Raw genomic sequence first — 20,959 nt, forward strand, 5'->3', positions numbered from 1 at the left:
TACCATAGGTGGAACAGCATGTTAGGAGACATGACAGAGGGACACAGCATGAGTACAGACTCTAGATGAGGCTTTTAAAGAAGCACCAAAACTAACTTATATAACTGAGAACACCTGGTACACAGGGCGTTTGGTAGCAAACCCAGGGAATCTGCACCCTCTATACTTACGTGCAACTTAACAGGTGCATTTGCTAATGAAAAGCCATGCTTAATGTTATTAATACTTAATATTTATTTTAGAGTTAATTTATTCTGTGCCATTACATGCACTACTGCAAGCTGTCATCCAGCAATAATGGTGCAGCTCAACCAAGAAACAAATTATCTTGCAAATCACAATATTAACCACTTAATAATATTAGAACAGATTAACGAAGCAAGCAGTCTTCTCTGCAATGCTCACTCAAGAGCATGAAACTAAGGAACAGCCAAAACAAACCAATGAAGTTGTATTTCCCTACAGAATTAAAAAGAGCTTTACCAGGCTTAGTTCTCTTTCTCTTTTTTTTCTTTTTCTTTGACTTGGACCTTCCATAGTCTTTGGATTTCCTTTCTTTGCTCTTCTCATGTTCTTTGACAGCTGAAATTAGACAACATTCCAACTTAAGTTGTGAGACACATACACGCTTATTCTACTTAATTACTTTCTTAAAGACCTCCACGGTTTCTTTGGACAATCAGGGCCAGTTCACTGCAAAAAACAAGCAGTAAGAAAACTTACCTGTAAGAATCCCCAGCTCTCATAATTGGAATGTGCTGGGTTAAGTCCTAATCTGACTGTCCCATGAGAAAATTACAATAGCACGTGTGAGAACTCAGTTGTACACTAATGCCCATTGCCTGCTTACGTGTTTCAGAGACTGTAAGTGAAGAAATTGGGGAGATTTGTTATAACTGTTTTCTAAATTATTATGGCTGAACATTTCAGTTGCATTGTGACTGAAGTCTGAAAGAACAAAACCCCAACCCCCCCAGACTCTAGTATGGTTCCTCAGTCAAGTATTCAGTTTTCATTGAAGCTGGAGGAACAAGTGGTTCAGCTGGCTTTAACTGCAATCCTCTCATCATCTGTTCTCCATCCTACTTTTATGGGAATAAAACACCCTATAATTTTTAAATGATTGGGCAATACGTTTCAATCAAGTCCAAACTCAAAGCATGCTTCCAGAGCCCTCGCCATCAAGTATATGCCTGCTGGGAGGTGACGTGCACATAAACCCTTGTTTTCTATATCCTAGTGTTTGTTCACAACTCCTGTCTTTCAGATTTAAGTCTCCACAGCAGAATCTGTAGATACTTACGTGCTTCCTTAAATTATCCTGACTCAGCAGAGGCTGCAGATGCAATCATCAAATCTATTATGGAAGGATGCCTTGCATCTCAAAAGAGCTGTGCTCGCAGAGTGCTTGGCTGACTAAGCCGCTCCCCATCCCATTCAGAGACCTATTTCATTTTCTGATTATTGGTACCAGAATAAGCACCTAACAACACTGTATTATAGGAAAGCTTCTCCTACAGAACACACTTAAGAACCCTAGGTGGTCACTCACGAAGCAAACCAGCAATACCAGTGTATTATGTTAACCTCTTTCATACACACCAGTATTTAACTCCCCAGTTCACCATCTCAGGCTACGTATTTCTAGTACAAACAGCTCATTCTGAGAAACTGGCAGTCTCAGTCACATTTCCCCAGCTGGGATGAGCATGCAGGAGATGTGCAATGAGCTCCTCCTTGTGAGAGGCTTCAGCTCTGTACCTCCCCACCCTCTTAGTCCTTGAACATCTCCTGCTACTTTGCCACTTGCACTCCTCTTTGCTGTCATTAGTGATGGCTGCTAAAGCTGCATTGCCAGCAGCCGCATCAACTGCTGGCACTGCTGGCAACCTGCCCTACCAATTACGTGCCCTTCAAAGGCAACACGACAGGCAGCACAAAAGACAAGCTTCATCCCCCCTCCATGACCATTTGGAGGGGAAAGAGGTTCATATTTAAGTCTCAGCACAGAACCTCCAACTTCTTTCTTTCCTTTGTCCTCATTTCCCAATCCTCCAGTGATCAGGATCCTCTGGGTACCATTTCCTGCTCCCTGCACACAGGGATGCAAGTAAATTCTGCCATTTTATTCTTCCAGAAGGGTACAGAGAGAATAACTGAAGTCAACATAAGCATGAAAATTTTGCATCTTTGCATTTGGAAACTGAGATTTGCATGGTCAGAACATTTGGTTTAAGATATCTGAGAGCAGAGTATGCTATTTCAGTCACAATCAACATATCTGTGATAAATATGACAAAAACCTGTCACTTTGTTCCACACTTTTCCCCCTTGAGCTTGCTGGTATGTCTAAAAATCTGGAAAAATCCCATTATTTGCAAATTTCTGTGTATAGCTGTTACCTTAACTGCACAACACAGCTAATGCACGTTTCCTTAATAAATCCACAAAGAATGAGTCTTCTAAAAGGGACCTTCCAAAACCCCCTGCCCCGAATAAGCTTTCTGACTCGAGTTGCTTCTTGCAAGCATTCTGAAGTCTAATGAATTCTCACTGAAAGAAGACCAGGTAAGGAGGCTGGCCAGGTTAGAAGCATCTTCGCAGTTCCATGTGGTCAAAGAGAAAGGTGAACTGCCTTGTATCATCCTAAAAAGTCATCACAAAACAACTACGTTTTTAAAAAGGGGTTTTTGGCAAAACCAGAAAGAGACCTAAGTCCTCCTGACCTCCTTGAATGGCAGAGTAATGAAGACTAGGATGAGTACTCGGTCACATCCTCCCAACAGCACTATAAAAGTGTGTTCTCATCTTTATATGTCATCCTCTCAAGAAAGTGTGAGTTGAGAGGTGTGAGGTGTCCTTGCCTATGGCAGGGGGGTTGGAACTAGATGATCTTAAGGTCCTTTCCAACTCTAACTATTCTATGATTCCATAAACATCCCACTGCATCAGCCCAATGAGGAGACACTAATGGATCTCATTCAGACCTTCCTACAAGGGAAGGCAGCAAAAGAATAGAGAGAGGTGGTAAGTACTGACCGACCACTATGACCAACAGAACAACAGAGCAACAGGTAAGAGGTGATCCTCTCAAGACTATCTTTAGAACAACAATCGCCTGTTACAGATAGAATAAGCCTAAGCTCAGATATTTTTGTGTTTTCCTCATCACTGTGACTCAATTCTCACCACATATCCAAAGGAAAGTGGTGATGCAGTAAGTCTGGAAGTATGCTGAAAAGTTTTCTATGTATTATTTGTAAATAGGTATTTAAATATATGTATTACTTGTATATATGCGCATGTGTACGTATACCTACACACATCCTGCCCCATTATGGCTGTTACCCACCTACACTATAGTAGATTCCAGTATAAACAGGGTTTACACTATACTACTGAATAAAGTCATGAAGCAAAGATCTTCAGAGATACTCAGTAAGTTTTGACTATCAGAAGTAGTCAAATATTATAAAAAGCTCAAAACTACAGAAGAAAAAACTGGATCCTCCTGCTCCTGCTCCCCCCTCTTTTCTATTACGCTTAAGTATCTCAACAAGTTCAGGACACTTCCAATATTTAATGCTTTGGACAACCAAGAGTTTAACAGAATTAAGACTTGTCAAATAAGCACACATCTTTCATGCCCTCAAATACTTTAGTACTTTTACACCTTAAGAATATTACCCACTGCCTGGGAATAATAAATCCCAATGCATACAGCAAGAAAAATTCAGAGAATTCCCTACATGGATTCTTCGTTTGAAACTACAGCAAAGAAGTGGCAAAACACTGCTTACATTTTACCCTGTACACTCATTAAAAATTAGACTCTCTGGAAGAAAGCAAACAGAACATTTGCTATCAGTATTACCAGATCCTTACAGTGTTTTAAAACCTTTCCAAGACTTCTCCAAGTTTAACTCTCTCAGGTCAGACTAAAAAGCATACCAGTTCCAACTCTCTTTTCTTGAGGCTTCCGCAGTGATCTCACTCCGTGGTTCTTGGTTTGTTCTCTAAGAGAGTGTCAGTGCCTATTTAATGCACTTACAGGAGTTGAAGCTCTTCTCCTTTCTACTTTGTCACCTCTATATTGGGTACTCCTTAGGGCTATGTGTAAAGGAGCATCTACAAAGAGAATAAAGACCAAGTCCAAGCTTTAAACACTTTCAAGATGCCGGTCTACTCCACCAGCAGTAGCTCTCACAATCCATGTGGAGCATTTTTGAGCATTTGGATTGCTCAACTTGCAATCCAAAGCTGATGTAAAGGCTAAAACTTGGACTGCTTGTGTTGGTTTGGGAATTTTTGCACAAAAAAAAGAAACAGAGCATGCAAATGCACTCCATAAAGCTCTACTCTTCCAGGAACACTGCAGCTTTGAAGAAAGATGGAAAGAGAAACAGCTCAGTTCAGCCAAGATATGGGTCAGGCAATTTTGTTATCAGTTTCTTTAAAAGAAAAGAAGCCCTGTTGATTTAATTCGAGGAATCAAAGCCTGTTCTCAAAGGCATGCTTTGTAATGAGACACACAGAAGCGGTATAAAGCTCTGCACATCTAAGGAAGGGCAGCTTTAAAACCCATACCACTGAAACAAGCAAGAATCCAGAATCACTACCTAAAACTCATAAAAATCACTAGATACAAACATGGCTTTAGCTGAGATTCCACTTACTTTAAGTCAAGTCAAACAGTTCCTATCGCCTAACTACAGCTAGCAACTCCTACTGAAAGGCTCCTGGACATGGAAAAGGAAAGGTGAAGCTGACAAAAGCTAAGGCTGCATGGCATTTAGGACAGCCAAGCTAAACGAGACAAACACACCGCCACCCTGGAGTGTGACATTAAGCATTCTGGTCAATGAGAGCCAGCAGCCACAGTGACAACTTGCTGACTTTCATCAAGAACATCCCATTCTATCACCATAAGCATCTCAGAGGTTCAGTGGATATGAAAGACAACGTCCTTCTTGTCTGAAGACTTACGTGCCAGGCAGATTTTCACCTGGACACCTCTAAATAATTCTGAGCAGTACCTGAAAACGACTGAAAACAGAGAGAAGAGCCCAAGAGAGCATACTTAGGAGAAGAACTGGCATCAAGTGCTCTGCCCTGGCCAACATTTCAACTTGAAGCTACAAGGCACACTAAAACATGTCATTACGGAGCTTTCAGAATAAAGTGGATGTCTTCAGGCAAAGGAAACTCCAAGAGCTGGAGGCCATCAGGGCCATTCTCACCTGGTCCTCTCCCTCTGATGCTGCATTAGAACTTACGGAAAAACAAAAGTACAGGAGGTTCCTAACTATTTCTGTAACCAACCTGTTACCTTCTGGTCACCTGCCATAGTGCTTAAGAGCAGCCACAAGACAGAAATTTGACTAAACTCCAAATTTCCATGCAAGACTTTCTCAAAGGCACCTTTTATCCAGTCAGGCAACAAACAGTTGCTTTTCCCTATGTTCTTATTTACCTCAAGAGCTGCAGAACTGTAAGTAGCTGCATGTTTTCCCCACAAGTATCAAAACCAGAAGATACTCCTTGATAAGATACTGCAGTGTGCATGTGGCCTTCTATTTTCAACAGGACTAAGTTCTCCTCTTGCAGGAGTAAGTATATAAAGGTTTTTTTTGTTGTTGGTTTTAGAATCATAGAATCATGGAAGAGTTAGGGTTGGAAAGGACCTTAAGATCATTCAGTTCCAACCCCCCTGCTGTGGGCAGGGACACCTCACACTAAACCATCTCACCCAAGGCTCTGTCCAACCTGGCCTTGAACACCAGCAGGGATGGAGCATTCACAACCTCCCTGGGCAACCCATTCCAGTGCCTCACCACCCTCACAGGAAAGAATTTCTTCCTTATATCCAATCTAAACTTCCCCTGTTTCAGTTTTAACCCATTACCCCATGTCCTGTCACTACAGTCCCTAATGAAGAGTCCCTCTCCAGCAGCCCTATAGCCCCCCTTCAGACACTGGAAGGCTGCTCTGAGGTCTCCACGCAGCCTTCTCTTCTCCAGGCTGAACAGCCCCAACTTTCTCAGCCTGTCTTCATACGGGAGGTGCTCCAGCCCCTGAGCATCCTCGTGGCCTCCTCTGGACTTGTTCCAACAGTTCCATGTCCTTTTTATTTAAAATATGGGTCTATTTTTGTAGGACTTCTTGCTAACAGGATCTGCTCCTCTGAGAACTTCCACAGCTCGTGGGTTGAACAAGACAGCATCAGTTCAGACAGACAGAACTTCTTCCTGTGGCGCATGGTTGCTGAAAATTCAGATTAAGATACTGCATAGGCTGTTTGGGAATCCCAGTGTCCTAGCAAACCTTCCGAAATGCAAACTGTTTGCAGCAGTACAGCGTGAGAAGTCAGGTAAAGAAGCCTTTCTCAGGCTTTCCTGATTATCAACCATTGTGCATAGTTCCAAAACTATTTACAGAACATTACCTCAGGGAACCCCAAAATTACAGTACAAAAACCAGACAAGCTTCATTTAGGCCTCTCAGGTTCCCCTTCTCCCAGTTTCATGAATTAGCATCCGAGGAACCCCACAACCACCTTGAGCTCACCAGTCTTTCAAAGAGCACAGGCTTCTCGTAGGCTGAGATCTGTAGATGCAGACTCTTGGTAGAACAAAACCACATTTTGTGTCCATAAGGGTTTTTTAGCTTGGCAAGACTGGGTTTTAAGGAGATGTTTCCCAAGAATATGCCGTATCTTTTAAGACCCTGCAGTTCAGAAGATAATGCAGCTTTCACAGGAAGCAGAGACTGAATTCCCCAGTGCTGTGAATTAGGCAATATTCACCATCCACAGCTGTGAGATCATTCGCCGAGAATATCCACTGGTATTTTTAAGACTGAAAGACCACACATCATCCTGACTTACAGCTGAAGCATTTCGCACAGCCACCCTCCACAAACTAAATGCAGCCTTCTCAAGATAAGCTACAAAGACCATCAGTAATCCTGCAGAACACTGTGGGTGTGAATGCAGAGCTTCCCCTACTCCAGTGAGACACTCTGTGTTCGGAGGTCACCCATGCACATTCCAAGCCCAGCAGAGGCCTCCCTCAGCCAATCTTAAGAGGAAACAGGGAACCCCCTCAAAGGATCACCCTGCAAACCACTAACACACATCAGAGGTTCACAAGTTAACAGCTATCAGCTGACAACTGGACATCTTAGATGTTTAACCTGCAAGTTTGCCAGCCTGCTTCCTATACAAGCACAGGTACGATCTCATCAGTCACACAAGACAAAGATCCCTTTATTCTTTAAGAGTATTCCTGGCATTACGACACTTACACATTAACTTGACATACTGTGACCAACTTTGAGTAGGCAGAACTTTTATCAGTGAGGTCATACACAGAAATGTAAGCCCACTGACAAAATCAGTTTTGTTTCTCTTTAATTCTAAGGACTCTTCAGTAAAACAGATTTTCTACAGTCTCTGAACTACAAATCACAGGTCTGTTGCTTTCTCTTCTCCCTCATGGAAAGAACAACAGAGCCAAGCCTGGCAGCAGCTTGCCAGGCTGAGGCTGTCATTCTATACCTACACACCACAACTGCAGCCTAATACCACAGCACTTTTAAAGTCTCAAAACTAGCACTACTACGTGGTTATAGGGTCTCCCCAGAGCCTTCTCTTCTCCAGGCTGAAGCCTGGCATAAGTTGCCATTCAGATTTCAGAACTGTACATCCGTCTTCATTCCTATGTGCTGAAATTCTGATTTTAAGCACTACAAGAAAAAGGTTGTGCTGCTGTTCTGAATATTATTACATCATCTCCTAATGATAGTAATTACAGCCATTACTTCAGGAACAATAAGTATTTTCACTTTCAATCTAGCCAACAGTCCACCTCCACCATTTATTTATTTCATGTGTAGCAGAAACAGTAAGGAGCTGCAGAACACCAAAATGAAACTTTTGAGATGAGGCCTTAAGTGTGATAAAGCTTCTAAATCAAGACCATCTCCAGGCTTATGGAATAAAAAGACCCATCATTTCTAGAGTTTTACCTGTTAGAAACTGCCAGCTTTTCTTAAGCACTGCATTAACTTATATAATGAAATACAAGAAAGGGAAATTTGTACCAAACGGTTAAATGACTTAAATATATTCACTTTGAGCAGAAGAATCTTTGCTCACAAAGACTGTAAAGATGTACCATGCTTAATGATGTATTCAAAAGCCTCCACTCTCACCAGGCAATACATCCAAAAAGCCTTTTTAACAAGAGACTTGTAGAAAGCCTTGCTCAGCTGGCTGTCTTCCTATACATAGACACCATTAAGAACAGAAGAGATGGCTGCAAAAGGACAGGAGAACAGAACACAAAATCCAACAGCCTGACCTTATAAACCCCATTAGCTCTACTTTAGAATGTGCAGTACCTCCACACCACCATTTAGAGGAATTGAGAACATACTGAGTTAAACCCTAAATAGCATTCAGCATCAGACATATGACTGATATATAATGACATCACTCTTTCTTGGTGAAGAAAACGTTACTGCAGTTTCAGTAGCAGGCTTTGACAGTGAAGGAGACTTGAGAACTTTACGGTCCACCTTCCACCTTGACACACTGTTCAATAGCCAGCACAACCCAAGGGCTATTTACAGGGATATGCTTTAGATCATCAAAACAATCCAGGTTAAAGGTGTCTATCCACAAGTAGGGAATGAAAGGGGTGGATGCTTAGAATAAGGTTACAACTCAACACCATCAAGAATTACCTGCCAGTGCAGCCAAAACCATTACATCAAACCAGTGTGCACTTGAGGGAACGGATAAATGAAAGGCTCAAGACCTTGAGTGACTCATCACTTCATTCAAGACAATCACAGAACAACTTCTCAAACCAAAACAACTATGCAGTGACACAGAGCAGAAGTCTATGGAAAAGCACAACATGCAAGAAGCCCATTCTGATCACTGTGCAGTTGTTAGCAGCCATTCCTCAAAGCAGTCATCTCACATGTGTTTGTCAGAGCAGCACTTCAGTTTCACCTAAGCTGCATGCAAAGCATAATACACACAAGCTGGCACATCCTAACACGTGAAGAACAACCTTCCTCTGCCCAGTCAAATCTTATGCTTTTGCCTTACTGAAGTTACAGATGTAGTTGGGGTCTAGGCGTTTACATGCAGTAGTAGTGTGTTATCTTGTTAGGAACAGGCAGTAGCATCTCAAATGAGAAAACATTTGCTGGACACATTAGGAAAAGCAGACATGATGCAAAGCAAAGCCAGATACATTCTGCTGTAGTGACCTGTAGCACAGTGAACTTGCAAGACTTTGAAATTCTCAAACAGGATATTAATGAAACATCAAAAACAAAGACAAAACACACCAGGGAAGCGAGCAAAGAGGCAGTTGGGTTTGATAAAACAGGCTCAATCAGAAGACAAGAGATGACAATTTTTATGGACCTGCAGTACAAAGACAAGTCAGTTCACAAGAACAAAGTCTAGACAGGTTATCAACACCACCCCGCAGCTCAAAACTAGACCTGCACTGCCACTCTGATGTTACACAGGACACCAGGAAGAAAAGCACTGTGGAGAATGAGATGTTGAAACAGAAGTTAGCATGATTCCCAAACACTGCAAAGCAGTTAGATCTTAAGCACTGATTTTTAACCTAACCATTATGTTTTTATCCATTTCCACCACCCATGAGTTGTGTGAGGATCTTTTCCAAGTACAGCTGTACCAATTACGTTTGTTTAACACTAGGACCTTCTTCCCCCACAGCTCTAGCAATGAAAATGGTAAATACTGCAGAAACTGGTAGTGGGTTTCTAGTCAAGTATACTCTTCAAGTCAGACTATGAAATGTGAAGACTAAGTGAGAAATAGGAGAGAACTGGAGTTACTCAGATCACTTCCTTAATAACAGAACAGTGAGTTGTTACAAAGGAATAAGAGAAGCTGCATAGTTTGGTCATTGCAGAACATGAGCTATATTTCTAAATGAGGGAACTTCTTCAGCTTTATCTATTCTGAAACATGTTTACAGGTATCATGCTGCTTCTCCACAAAGATGCTAAGATGTAGCCCTAAAGAGACTCCGTCAGCCCCAAATTTCTGCTCTTTCCTGCTTGTCCTGCCTACTGCTGCTGTTTGAAAAAAGGAAGAGATCAGCAACATACTTACACAATGAACCAGCCGTGCTCCGTCCTCTTTTTGGCCTTTCTTGATTAGCTTTTTCAGAAGCCAAAGAAGCTCTGGTTTGAATATTTCTTTTTACAGGGTTCTGCTGTGATTCTGCAGCCTTCTCCACTCCATGAAAGTATTTCATGTGATAATGCAATAACTTGGCTTTGCGGAAGGATTTTGAACAGTCCAAGAACTTGCATCTAAACTTGTGATCTTGATCAAGAGTTGCAGGTTTTTTTGATGCAAGAAAATCTGCTCTCCTACAAGGTTTTGTTACTGTAAGAACAAAACAGATAAATTCCCCCATGCATTTGCTACATTTATCAAATGGTTTCCTAAACTTAACAAAAAAAAAAAAAAGGTTAAGAAATGGGCATGCATTAAAACATGTTAGCCACAAAATGCTAAAAATTAAGTTTTAATGCTGTATCTGCCTTTAAGCTCAACAGCTTTGGAGGGAAAACTCTGCCCTACTGTGCTCTTAAAAACTCTTATAACAGCAGTGCTTTTATCAATGAGTTACTGTTGGAAAATGGTATTTTGCTTCCATGAGTCCCTTGCCCAACTGCTAATGTTACTGTAATATAGTGCTAACACAGATATGAAACTGAATTACACAGAGATTGTGCCTTTAGTCAGAATGCTGAAGGTTATGTCCTATCAAGCATGCATTTAATTGTTTGTAACTGCTCACATCTTTGGTGAAAGAGCTCTCCAAGGAAAACAGTTCTGCTTCTTTGTTCACAAGTATTCTGCTATTTGCTTTCCTTCTCCTACCACCCAAGCCTGGTTACTCCCAAGAACAACGGAAGCAGTATGTCACAACTGCATTTCTCAAGGAAAACTGAAGTTTATTTCAATTTTCAAGCAGCAACTGAAGACTGAAACTGAGGAATAGGAAAATTGCCTGCATCTGTTCCAAAATGTCCCCGATGAGCTGCAGCTGGTTGCTCAAAAAAAAAGCAGCAAACTGAAGAACACTTCCAGGTGCCTGGTGTACTGAGCACTGCTGCGCAAGCCAGGCCTGTACCTAAATGTAACCGGGCGAAATCTTACTTCTTTTCCAGCACTTCAGAAACTTTTCATTCGTGCTTTTGCCAAGAAATGCATAATAAAACCCCACTCTGAACTACATCAGAACTGTCACCAGTATCTGAGCCTAATACAGAGGAGAGGTAGCCATTTGGAAACACAGAAATATACGGAGATCCAGGCAATCATCCATCACTAATACACACAGCATCAAAAAGTTCCTCACCAACTACAGACAATGGAAAGGAGGTGTCATTTCTTACAAACCAGCTTTCAAGTATGAGTTGTCCATTTGTTTTGCCAGTACTCAAATATTATTTCCATGTTGACAAGCATTTTCAAGCTTTGAAGACTGCTTAAAGCTCAAACCCAAACTGAGCAACAGTGATGCAAAACCGAAGGTACGCGGCACATGAATTAAGACATTCTATCAGAAACATGTGCAAAGAAGGAACACAGAAGGACCCAGAAACATCACAAACAAGAATAAGTGAAGAGGCAGACTTTCCACAAGTGCACATGTGCAGGAATGCATTGAATGGGAACGCTAAAGGTAATGTCAACACGATCTTGGTGTTAAGAACAGCACAGCTTGGTCAGAAGTTTTCAGCATGCAGCAACAAAAATGGTGTTACTGAGCTGCATACTTAAAGGTTAAATCACAGGGAAGAAGAGCATCCTAGACAGCAGTATCTGAAGCACACTCAGCTTTTAAGTACTGTGTTATGACAACGAAGCAACACTTGAAGTCATTCGTAGAGCAAAAACAAGCAATGGTACTGTGGAGGCTGATGTACAGGGAAGGATTAACAAGTCATATGCACAGACTGGTTAAAAAAGAACATTCAGTTAATTTTGAGAAGAAAAGAGTAAAAATGAAGACATTGCTCTTGGGTGGTTCACAAAGGTAACAACAAGGTGAAAGACATTTTGGCATAGCCATATTAAGAACATGCTGACAGAGATGCTGCCTCAAGCAATTATGGTCAAAGACTGCAACAAAGCCAGACAACAGGACCACATTTGCTCAATGACAAAGTTTGTCAATACCAAAACTGAAACATGTCATATACCATCAAAAGTTGCATTTATGAAGAATAAGGAAGTGTTTCAGGAATGGTCAAGTGAAGTGGCCCTGGGGTTTAGTGAAGGTAATTCAGGAAGGCTCTCCTACCCATAAAGCTAAAACCCAGGATTCAGGACAGTGAGAGAGAACTTGTTTCTATTTAATAACTAACGTGAAGACTGGAAAAGATTGGAAAACTTCACTGCAACGGAACTGGGTAATGGGGTCCAAAGACCTTTTAGCCAAAAAATATGACAAAGATAACGAGGAAACCCATTACAGCATCACTCAACTATTGTGAGACCCTGTATCCAAGCTCGGAACAAGTCCCTTCCATTGATGGACAAATTCCAGAGAAGATACAGGGAATGGCTTCTAACTGATGAGCTACAGCTGGAAGAAGAGCACAAGATCACCTTAGCTGAAGTTTAGAAACAGAGGTAACAATATATGGGGTAGAGGGAAGCAAAGCAGGCAAAAGCTTATTGCAACATACAAAAGCATCTATCCAGAGTAACAAAAACACAATCCCACAGTCTGAAGCAAAGCTTTAGTTATTACCATCACCACACATTTGGGGGCATCTTCCTCCTTTACAAGCAGCACAACAGAGCTTCCTGCTGCCAGGACACAGCAGAAAGCTCCAAGGAGAGGCTCTGAAGAGGCTGTGCTCCCAGCCAATGCTCTGAGGCCAACTCACTACACCAACATCCAAAGGGGGGAACTTCCACCCCTGCACGTGCACATAATTTCTGCTCACAACACATGGTACTAAAACTGGTTTCTATGGGGAGAAAGTTTTGCTGTATTAGCTTCAGATTTTCAGTCACTTCCCTTTCCAGAGGAGCTTGGTGGGTGTTTTCTCCGAGTATAAAGTTAATGATAGACCTGCCACCTCTTCTTTCTTCCATGTTTATAACCCAAATGAAAACTCCTCACTTGGCAGTCAATTACGCATTAGAATATTAAGTACAGAGACTCAAGGTCAAACAAGCACCAAAGGAGAAAAAAAAACCCATCTCTTCTGTGTTCAAAGAAGCCTCTTGCTTCTCATCATGCCGTACTAGCAAGGTTTGAGCTATAACCACGTCAAGCAGTAAGTTTACAGTAAAATATCACCGTGTGAAGCTTCTGAATCCGCAAGGGACCTCCACATACAGACAAGCTCAACTTAAGTTAGAAACCAGATGTCCTTACAGGAGGCATTTTTTCATGGTATTTGATCACTAACCCCAAAGCTTTGTGATTACACCCAAGTAAAATCAACCTTATTTTTGAGACTATTCCATGATGACTTCTGGATTATTTTACAAAGGCAACGGCAACAGATGCTTTCTTAACACAGCATTAACTGCTTAGAAGAACATCTGTGATCATTAACACAGTTTTTCTACGCTGTTGATACAGTTAATTCCGCTCAGAAAAACCAAGATTTACCACTCCCCACATTCTCAGACCTTATGGAAGCTGTGCTTTGTCAATCTGCAGCTCAAGGAGTACCTTCAAAAGCTTACACAAAGATAAGTGTCATCTTAAAAATGCTACGCTTCAAGCTGGAAATCTGCTGGAATTTACAAACCAAAAGGCTAAATGCCTGTCAACTAGAACAACCTTGCTTTAAGAAATGCAGTGAGTCACTGAAGTTTTATATCAGGCTGGTTTTCTCCATAAGGCATACCCAAAAGGTGGCTCTTCACTGCTGTGGAGAGCTTTGCCATTCCTTCTCTTCTATTATATAGCTTGTCTCAAAAGGGAGTATTTTCAGACACACTCAATATTCTTTCAATCTTCAGAACTGCTACAATCTCCTGCACCTCTTTATAAGAGCTGTGCCTAAGGTGCAAGTCCTGCACAGTTCACCTCAAAGCAGTTCAGTTCACTGTACCTGTCTGGAGTCAGACCTGTACCTGCACACCTCACATGCCAACGGCTTGAGTCACAACAGCCACCAACCACTCTTTCTGCTTGCCTGAAGCATAAGATTCCAACAGAGTCAAGAATCATGTACTCGGAGCTAACAGAGAGTAATGTCATTTCCTTGCTATTGGGAGACATTAACATTCTGCTCAGGAATAACCACCCAGTGATTTTGCCTTCATGAGCCAAAACAAGCGACAGCCCATCAGTTAAAAAAGGTAAACCCAGAAGTACTTTACAGACTGACAAGAGTGCAGCAGCCTGACTAGCAAAAAGCTACTGCAGCCACTCTGTATCTTCTGAACTCACTGCCAGAACACAGGGAAGGAAAGGCATGGCCCCAACACACTCCAACTGAAAAGGCTCTGAACATACCATAGTTAAAATACAGGAGGATATTTCACCAGTCTGCTTAGGAAGGACAGGCAAGATCAACACAGCTCCAAGCTGTAAATATGAGACCATTCCATCCAACCTAAGCAAAGGAAAAGAGGCAAATTCCCTCCTGCACAGAAGGTACACATCAATGGCAAAGAGAGAGAGGGTGTTTTATTTGTACAAGTACACAAGAGTGGGTGAAAGCACGTGGAAGCAGGAGGGCAAATTTGGAATAACCAAACAACATGATGACAGCCAGCACACACAGATTAGCAATGCTGAGCAATGGCACACGCCTCTAAATGTGCTGCTCCGCTTAAAACGAAGCTTCTTTGATAAAGCATAAACCAGGGAGTTTGTAGTTCAGGTTTCCCCAGTTAGCTGCAGATACAAGTGTTGAAGTTACAAGAAATAATCACAGGACAGCACTATGTTTTGGCATCGTTACTATCTGTACAGGAAATTTCAATCTGAAAAAGCAAGGTAAGTACACACCCCAGCTAAGGGAAAACAGAATTATACACATTACTAAGTCAGATACTGCAGTGATTGAACCATTTCACAAACTTGCACTAAAACCTCTGAATAGTCTAAGGCTGAAGTATAACAGAAGCCAAAACGTGAGGATATAGAAATACACAATCAGGATTACCAAGCATTAATGCTTCCACACACGTGCAGCACAGAAATGACAGAAGAAGCTGCTCTTTTAAGATGTTAGTCCAACTTAATCCAGAATGACAAACATTGAATTATAACCTGAAACCAAGAGTTTGTTAATTTCATCATTCACATGCTAAAAATATTCCACCCATTTAAAAATTATGATTTCTACTTTTTGAAAGATCACCATCAAACGCCAGAGCTTAAGATCAAAACTGAGACCATAGGGAAGAAAAATAAGCATTTTCCCCCATGGTTACCATTGCAGTAATGCACATTTTTGTTAGTGACACTTGTACAAGCACAAAACACCTGGCAGCAGCTGCCTTAAGAAATGCATTAATATTAAATATGAAAGCAAAATTTGAACCTGGAGCAGGAGAAGGTTCTTGAGTTACAGTTACAGAGGAAGACTCGGTGTCTCCAGCCTTCTCTTCCTGTAAACTGGCATCTGTGCTGGGTGCTGTGGTATGTGATGTGTTTCCAGGAGATCCTTGTTCACTGAAACTTTGGTCAGACTCAACAGGAATTTCTAACTGGACTAGAATGGAAGAGAAACATTTCACTGAGTACAACACACACAAAGGCGTATTTCAGAACACTGATGTATGTGTTCATCACGTTACAGTGGAGACAAACAGCCATCCACGCTCAGATGCTTGCTGTTGTATTAACACAAAATGAGTTTTTAACAGCACAGCTACTTGTAGCAACCCTCTAAATGTAGAGCTCCTTAGAAACACACAGGCTAACTCTTGAAGGCCCAAAATGGGACAGGTCTCCTCAAACCATTATCAGAGCTCCCCCTGAAAGGGAAAGGCAATGAAGCACTGGGCATCTCCACCCAGTCTAAGAATAAAAGCATCCTGTTTGAGGCTGAACAAGAGGATTAAACTGTAAACTTAGCATTTGGGTTACTGCTTCAATCTCAAAGTGTGAAAACTTTGTAATTACCTCATTTTCACAAGCATAACCTGCACCTTTAAAAAAAAAAAACAAACCCAAAACCGCCACCACAAAACAAACTACCACATTTCCTTCACGTTATTTTACGGCCTATGGAGCTCTCCTTTTGCAAGGCCAGTCATCCCTCTGCTGGAAGAGCTCCAACCATGCAAAGGGAATACTAGGATTACTGATGGGAGAGGGAATCAAAAGCAAAAGGCAATCAGGGCTGCACAGAAAGATACAAACTTGAGTTTTCTCTGCACTGCTGATGTAACCAGGTTTCAGTTGCAGCTAAAGAGCCTGCAAGATACACAAGTATCATGCTTACAACTAGATGACTGCCACAAGAGCGTAGCAGGAAGCTGCTTACCCTTCTCAGGCTCCTTTTGGTCAGATACTGCATCTTTCCAAGGCTGAATTTCTGTTGAAGTTGTGACATGATCTGTATTTAAAATCTCTTGGCTAATACCAGACGAGAGTCTTGAAGATCGTCTCCTGATCTGGTCTTTTTCAGGGTTACCTGAAGAGCTCTTCAATTTATCTTGAGCTGGAACACACAAATGTAATGGTACCATGCAGTTACAGGATTACTAAATAGCTCACAAGCAAACTTTAAAGATCTTCCAGTAGCAGTCTGAAAATGTATTTAAGGACTGAGGATAATAGCAAAGTTACACAGCCCTGGAGATCAGACCTCTCTGTAAAAGCTACAATCATATTAACAGTTATGTTACAGGTCCCTCAACTTTTCTTTTAGAAATAGATCTAAAGTAAGAATACAGATCAATACCTTACTGGTAAAACACTGCTTTAAACAGCAACTGTCCCACTGACATTAGTAATACCAGAAGTTAGATGGGATAATTCAGACACAAACCAACTTTGACTCTATGCACACTGAAGTTTTAACATTTGTGGACCTAAGTAAGGGAAAGACAGCTTTCCTCAGATCCTCACCACTAATGTAATTGTCTTTTCTCATCAACACGCTCAAGTTCAACATCACTACACAGTATACCAAGATAAAGTAAAAGCTATTAGACTGCACTGATGTGGAAATTTACCTAGCATTAAAGTTTCTTTGCTAAGCAATGTGGTAAGCCCTCCATCTAGTAATTAAAGTTTCTATAACTAGAAAAAGGCTTTTATAATCTTCTGTGTATTGCAATATAATTGCTGCCTCTCCCTCTGCATCAAGATTCACAGCTTGTGGATCCTTTATACAAACCCAGCTTCCAAAACTTAGGAGGAAATTCAAGCACAATGATGCTGCATACAAATGACCAATGGAAGAAGACTAGGTGATGCATTTCAGCCATTGCATGTATCACGGTTCAAGGTCAGTACTACAGACTTTTTTTCCCACTCCACTTAAGCTTCAAGAACTTGTACGTACAAATACTGTGAGAGCTGAACACCAAGAAATACTCACACAAATTCTTTTCAATCCTGGGGCGCTTTGGTGGAATTTCACCTCCTTTAGGTATTTTCCGACGTCTTAACTCCAAAGTGATGGGCTGCAGCGTCTGAGAACTTTGCTCTGCATGTTCACATAGAGAACAAAATTGACTGGATGTGAAGCTGTAAAACAAATTCCCAAGCCTCACAGCTTACAATACTGGACTTCATCAAGAGTTTCACCTGGCTTTCCAAAGTCTACACATTAGCATTTAATCCTGCTGTAGACATGGTTTATAACATATGAAGATTATCTGTCTATATGTAATCTCTGACCAAACCACTGAAGCTCCAAACCTGCCTGACAAGGATGCTCTCAGCTGTCCTAACCAAGCCTGAACAAAGATGAGTTTAAACATTTCTGTGAGCTTCTAGAGACTGAGGCTGTGAAAGAGCAAGACACTTCTTGTTCCTTTAGGTAAGTTCACAAGGGTTCTGATATACGGCCTAAACATTTATGTTCAGATACATACCCGTTGGAGGAGTTACTGGTGGTCTTCCACGTTTTCGTTTAGTTTCTTTCACGTTTTCTTGTGGACTCTTTATGCTGTCATTCTCTGGCTTCTTCTCAATTTGTGTATCTATTGAATATTCCATATCATTCTCTGATATATTCTCCTTATCTTCTTTTCCATTCTTAGATATATTCTTTTCCGAGACCTTGCCTTTTTCTGAAATGCCTATCAATTTTCCTTCTTTATCAGGTTGCTTAACTCTTTTCTCAGTCTTTAATGTCTTTTCATCCTTGTCTTTCTTTGCATTACCTGTTGCTTTCCTCTGTTCTTTAAATTTCTCCTGCTTTTCAGGAGATGATGGAATTTCATTACCTCTTTCCTTCGGCTTAGCATTACCCACAATATTCTAGAATAAAGAGAACAACATATGAAAATTAACTTACTGCAATCTCAGAGTCCTCCCTCACCGCTGCATTTAGCAGACTTGCATCTTTGTCCAATTTTTCAGAGGACAGAATTTATTGTAAACCACAAATTAAAATTCAGAGGCACTTGAACTGTTCAAGGACCCATGCAGCTTTCACAGGACACTGCAAGAGATTCAGATTCAATCTTTTCACAACTCAATGCCAAAGAGATTTGCTGTTTCTTTGTTGTTATGTGCCTCAGGTTTCATCAGTTGTGCTGCTCACAGAACCATCCCATTTGAAGCAGGTATGTGGTACTGGAACACTCACGAACCATCTCAATCAAATTATTCCCAAGAAACTAAACCACAAATACAGTATGTCTGAATTGTCTCTTGATATTCCCGAACTCTTAAAAGCTGTGTGTCCTTGTATAAGTACATTCACAGTGCAAGTCATTGGCATTTACCATGACTGTTCAATATAGCATCCTACACCCTCTACACAGGAACAGAGAAACACTGACATTAAAGAACAACCAGCTTATACTGCTGCCTTTGGAAATCAGGTGGTCTGGGGCTCTCTCCTACTGATGAACAGGAACAAGACACTTTCCATTCCCTGCCAGCATGCTGCTGCATCTGTACTGTACCTGAATCCACACTTTAAGTAATTTACACTCACCACTGAATCTTGAGCTCTGCAGTGGCTCAAGTATTTTTAAGCTTTGTTTCTGATTGTGTAACCAGAGCTCACTAGGAAATTCTCTCTTTATGTTTTTTATGCTGAAGGACAGAACAAAATGTTTTAACATAAAACTTATCTCTTGGGTTAAGAGAAATTTTCCCAGTCGTTAAATGAAGAAAACAAAGTCCTTTCACAACCTACCCAAAGCTATGCAGAAACATGAGACTCCCTAAAGGAGATAGGAAAGACTAAATATTTTGCCTTTCTTATGAACAATAGTTCTTAAGATTCTTCAACTTCATACAGTTAAGGTTAAATATGGCAGAATTATTTCTCAACCAGGCACAATATTCAATTCAACTCAGAATATTCCAGTAGCAAACACACAATACTTACCTGATCTTTGGAAATAGCTTTGACATGAATGTTTTTGACAGTCTGGACTACACCATCATAAAACTTCACAGTGTATGTACCTAAAATTTGAAAACAAGATACTTAACAGAGTATTTGCTCCAATACTCTAGCTGTATTATAGATAAAAGCTGCCTTATCTGTGTTGTTAGAATCTTCAACAGCAGAGGTCTTATCACAGGCCAGGTAAGGGCAAAACTGACATTACCAAAAACCGAATTCTGGTAAGCATAAAGATGCATGTCTAAACTTAGTGTTGCTCTTTTGATATACCTGCCTCTCAAACAGCTGTGGGGGAATACTCCAACAGATAATTACACAGACTTTTTCTTCTTAATCTTGGAATATACAATCTAAAGAAAGCACAGCACAAGTCCTTCATGATTCCTTACTGATATTAAAAAAAGGATGAGGAGAAGCATGACTGTGCTGGTTTTTCCATTCGTAAAGGGGTTTTGCAGCTCTGACACCAGTTTTACTGCAATTGCATGTATCTCTTGACAGTAAACTCCAGAAGAAACAGCTTTTCCCAAATACATACTTAAAGCAATTACTGACCCAGCAGAAAGTTCTTTTATGTCATAAACCAAATGAGAGGTTAGGTTAAAAAAACTTGATGGCAGACTAAAAACTACAACTGAAAATAGAGCTTTTCACAGCAGTTTTCTGTCTGGTGTACTCTCTCCACCTTCACAAGAGGTCAGAATACAATCAGAAATGCATTACTAACAAGCGTGACAAAACAAGAAGTGACTCCTTACCATCTTTGTTAACAGAAGTAACTTTGGCTGGATAGAAGCGACAATCAGACCAGCATGCCAACACCTGATCATTTATATGAAATCCCTACAAGATAGAAGTGTTTTCATCTGAGAATTACTGAAATCTGTAACTTCATTAAAACATCTAAATTGTTTTCCAATACTTAGACTAGACCGTAAAACTCATAGAGCAAGCAACACAGCAACACTGAAGCATTTTAATGGTCATAATTCATATAATTGCATATTAAATTGTTACACACTCAAAAGTCCTCTATTTTCTACTTACTGCACAACCTTCTTCCTCCTGTAATCCTTCTTTTCTTAACTGTATTTTCTCTAAGGGACGCAAGTAAGGACTGTCCCAACAAAACCATTCATCATATCTATGGTTCCAGCGTTTGAAATGGATAAGCACTTTTCCTTCTTCATAATCAATTTCTTCAATGTGAGCTGGATACCTGGTCAAAAGGTAGATTAAAATATTCCAATTAAGAACAAGGTAAGTGGCCTCAGGCACTCAACTACAGCACAAAACATTACACAGATGGAGCCTTCTGCATGATCAAGAGCAAAATATCTGAAGATCTGTTTCATCA

At 40.9% G+C, this 20,959-nt stretch overlaps 1 protein-coding gene across 4 annotated transcripts in view; it reads right to left on the reverse strand.

Annotated features, from left to right (window-relative positions):
- PHF20 (PHD finger protein 20) overlaps positions 1-20,959 on the reverse strand; it is a 50,982-nt gene that overhangs the window by 14,461 nt on the left and 15,562 nt on the right. For 3 of the 4 annotated variants that reach the window (XM_062642075.1, XM_062642073.1, XM_062642074.1), the window contains 9 exons: positions 20,650-20,821; positions 20,361-20,445; positions 19,582-19,661; positions 18,110-18,497; positions 17,611-17,718; positions 16,549-16,725; positions 15,601-15,771; positions 10,172-10,450; positions 484-582 (listed from right to left, as the gene is read on the reverse strand). In XM_062642075.1, the coding sequence (XP_062498059.1) occupies positions 484-582; positions 10,172-10,450; positions 15,601-15,771; positions 16,549-16,725; positions 17,611-17,718; positions 18,110-18,497; positions 19,582-19,661; positions 20,361-20,445; positions 20,650-20,821 (1,559 nt within the window). The remainder of the gene's footprint in view (positions 1-483; positions 583-10,171; positions 10,451-15,600; positions 15,772-16,548; positions 16,726-17,610; positions 17,719-18,109; positions 18,498-19,581; positions 19,662-20,360; positions 20,446-20,649; positions 20,822-20,959) is intronic. The other variant, XM_062642076.1, reaches the window with a different exon arrangement.

Source organism: Pezoporus occidentalis, unplaced genomic scaffold, assembly GCF_034315485.1.
Source record: "Pezoporus occidentalis ecotype Australia unplaced genomic scaffold, CSIRO_AGI_Poc_V1 ctg70, whole genome shotgun sequence".
NCBI lineage: Eukaryota > Metazoa > Chordata > Aves > Psittaciformes > Psittacidae > Pezoporus > Pezoporus occidentalis.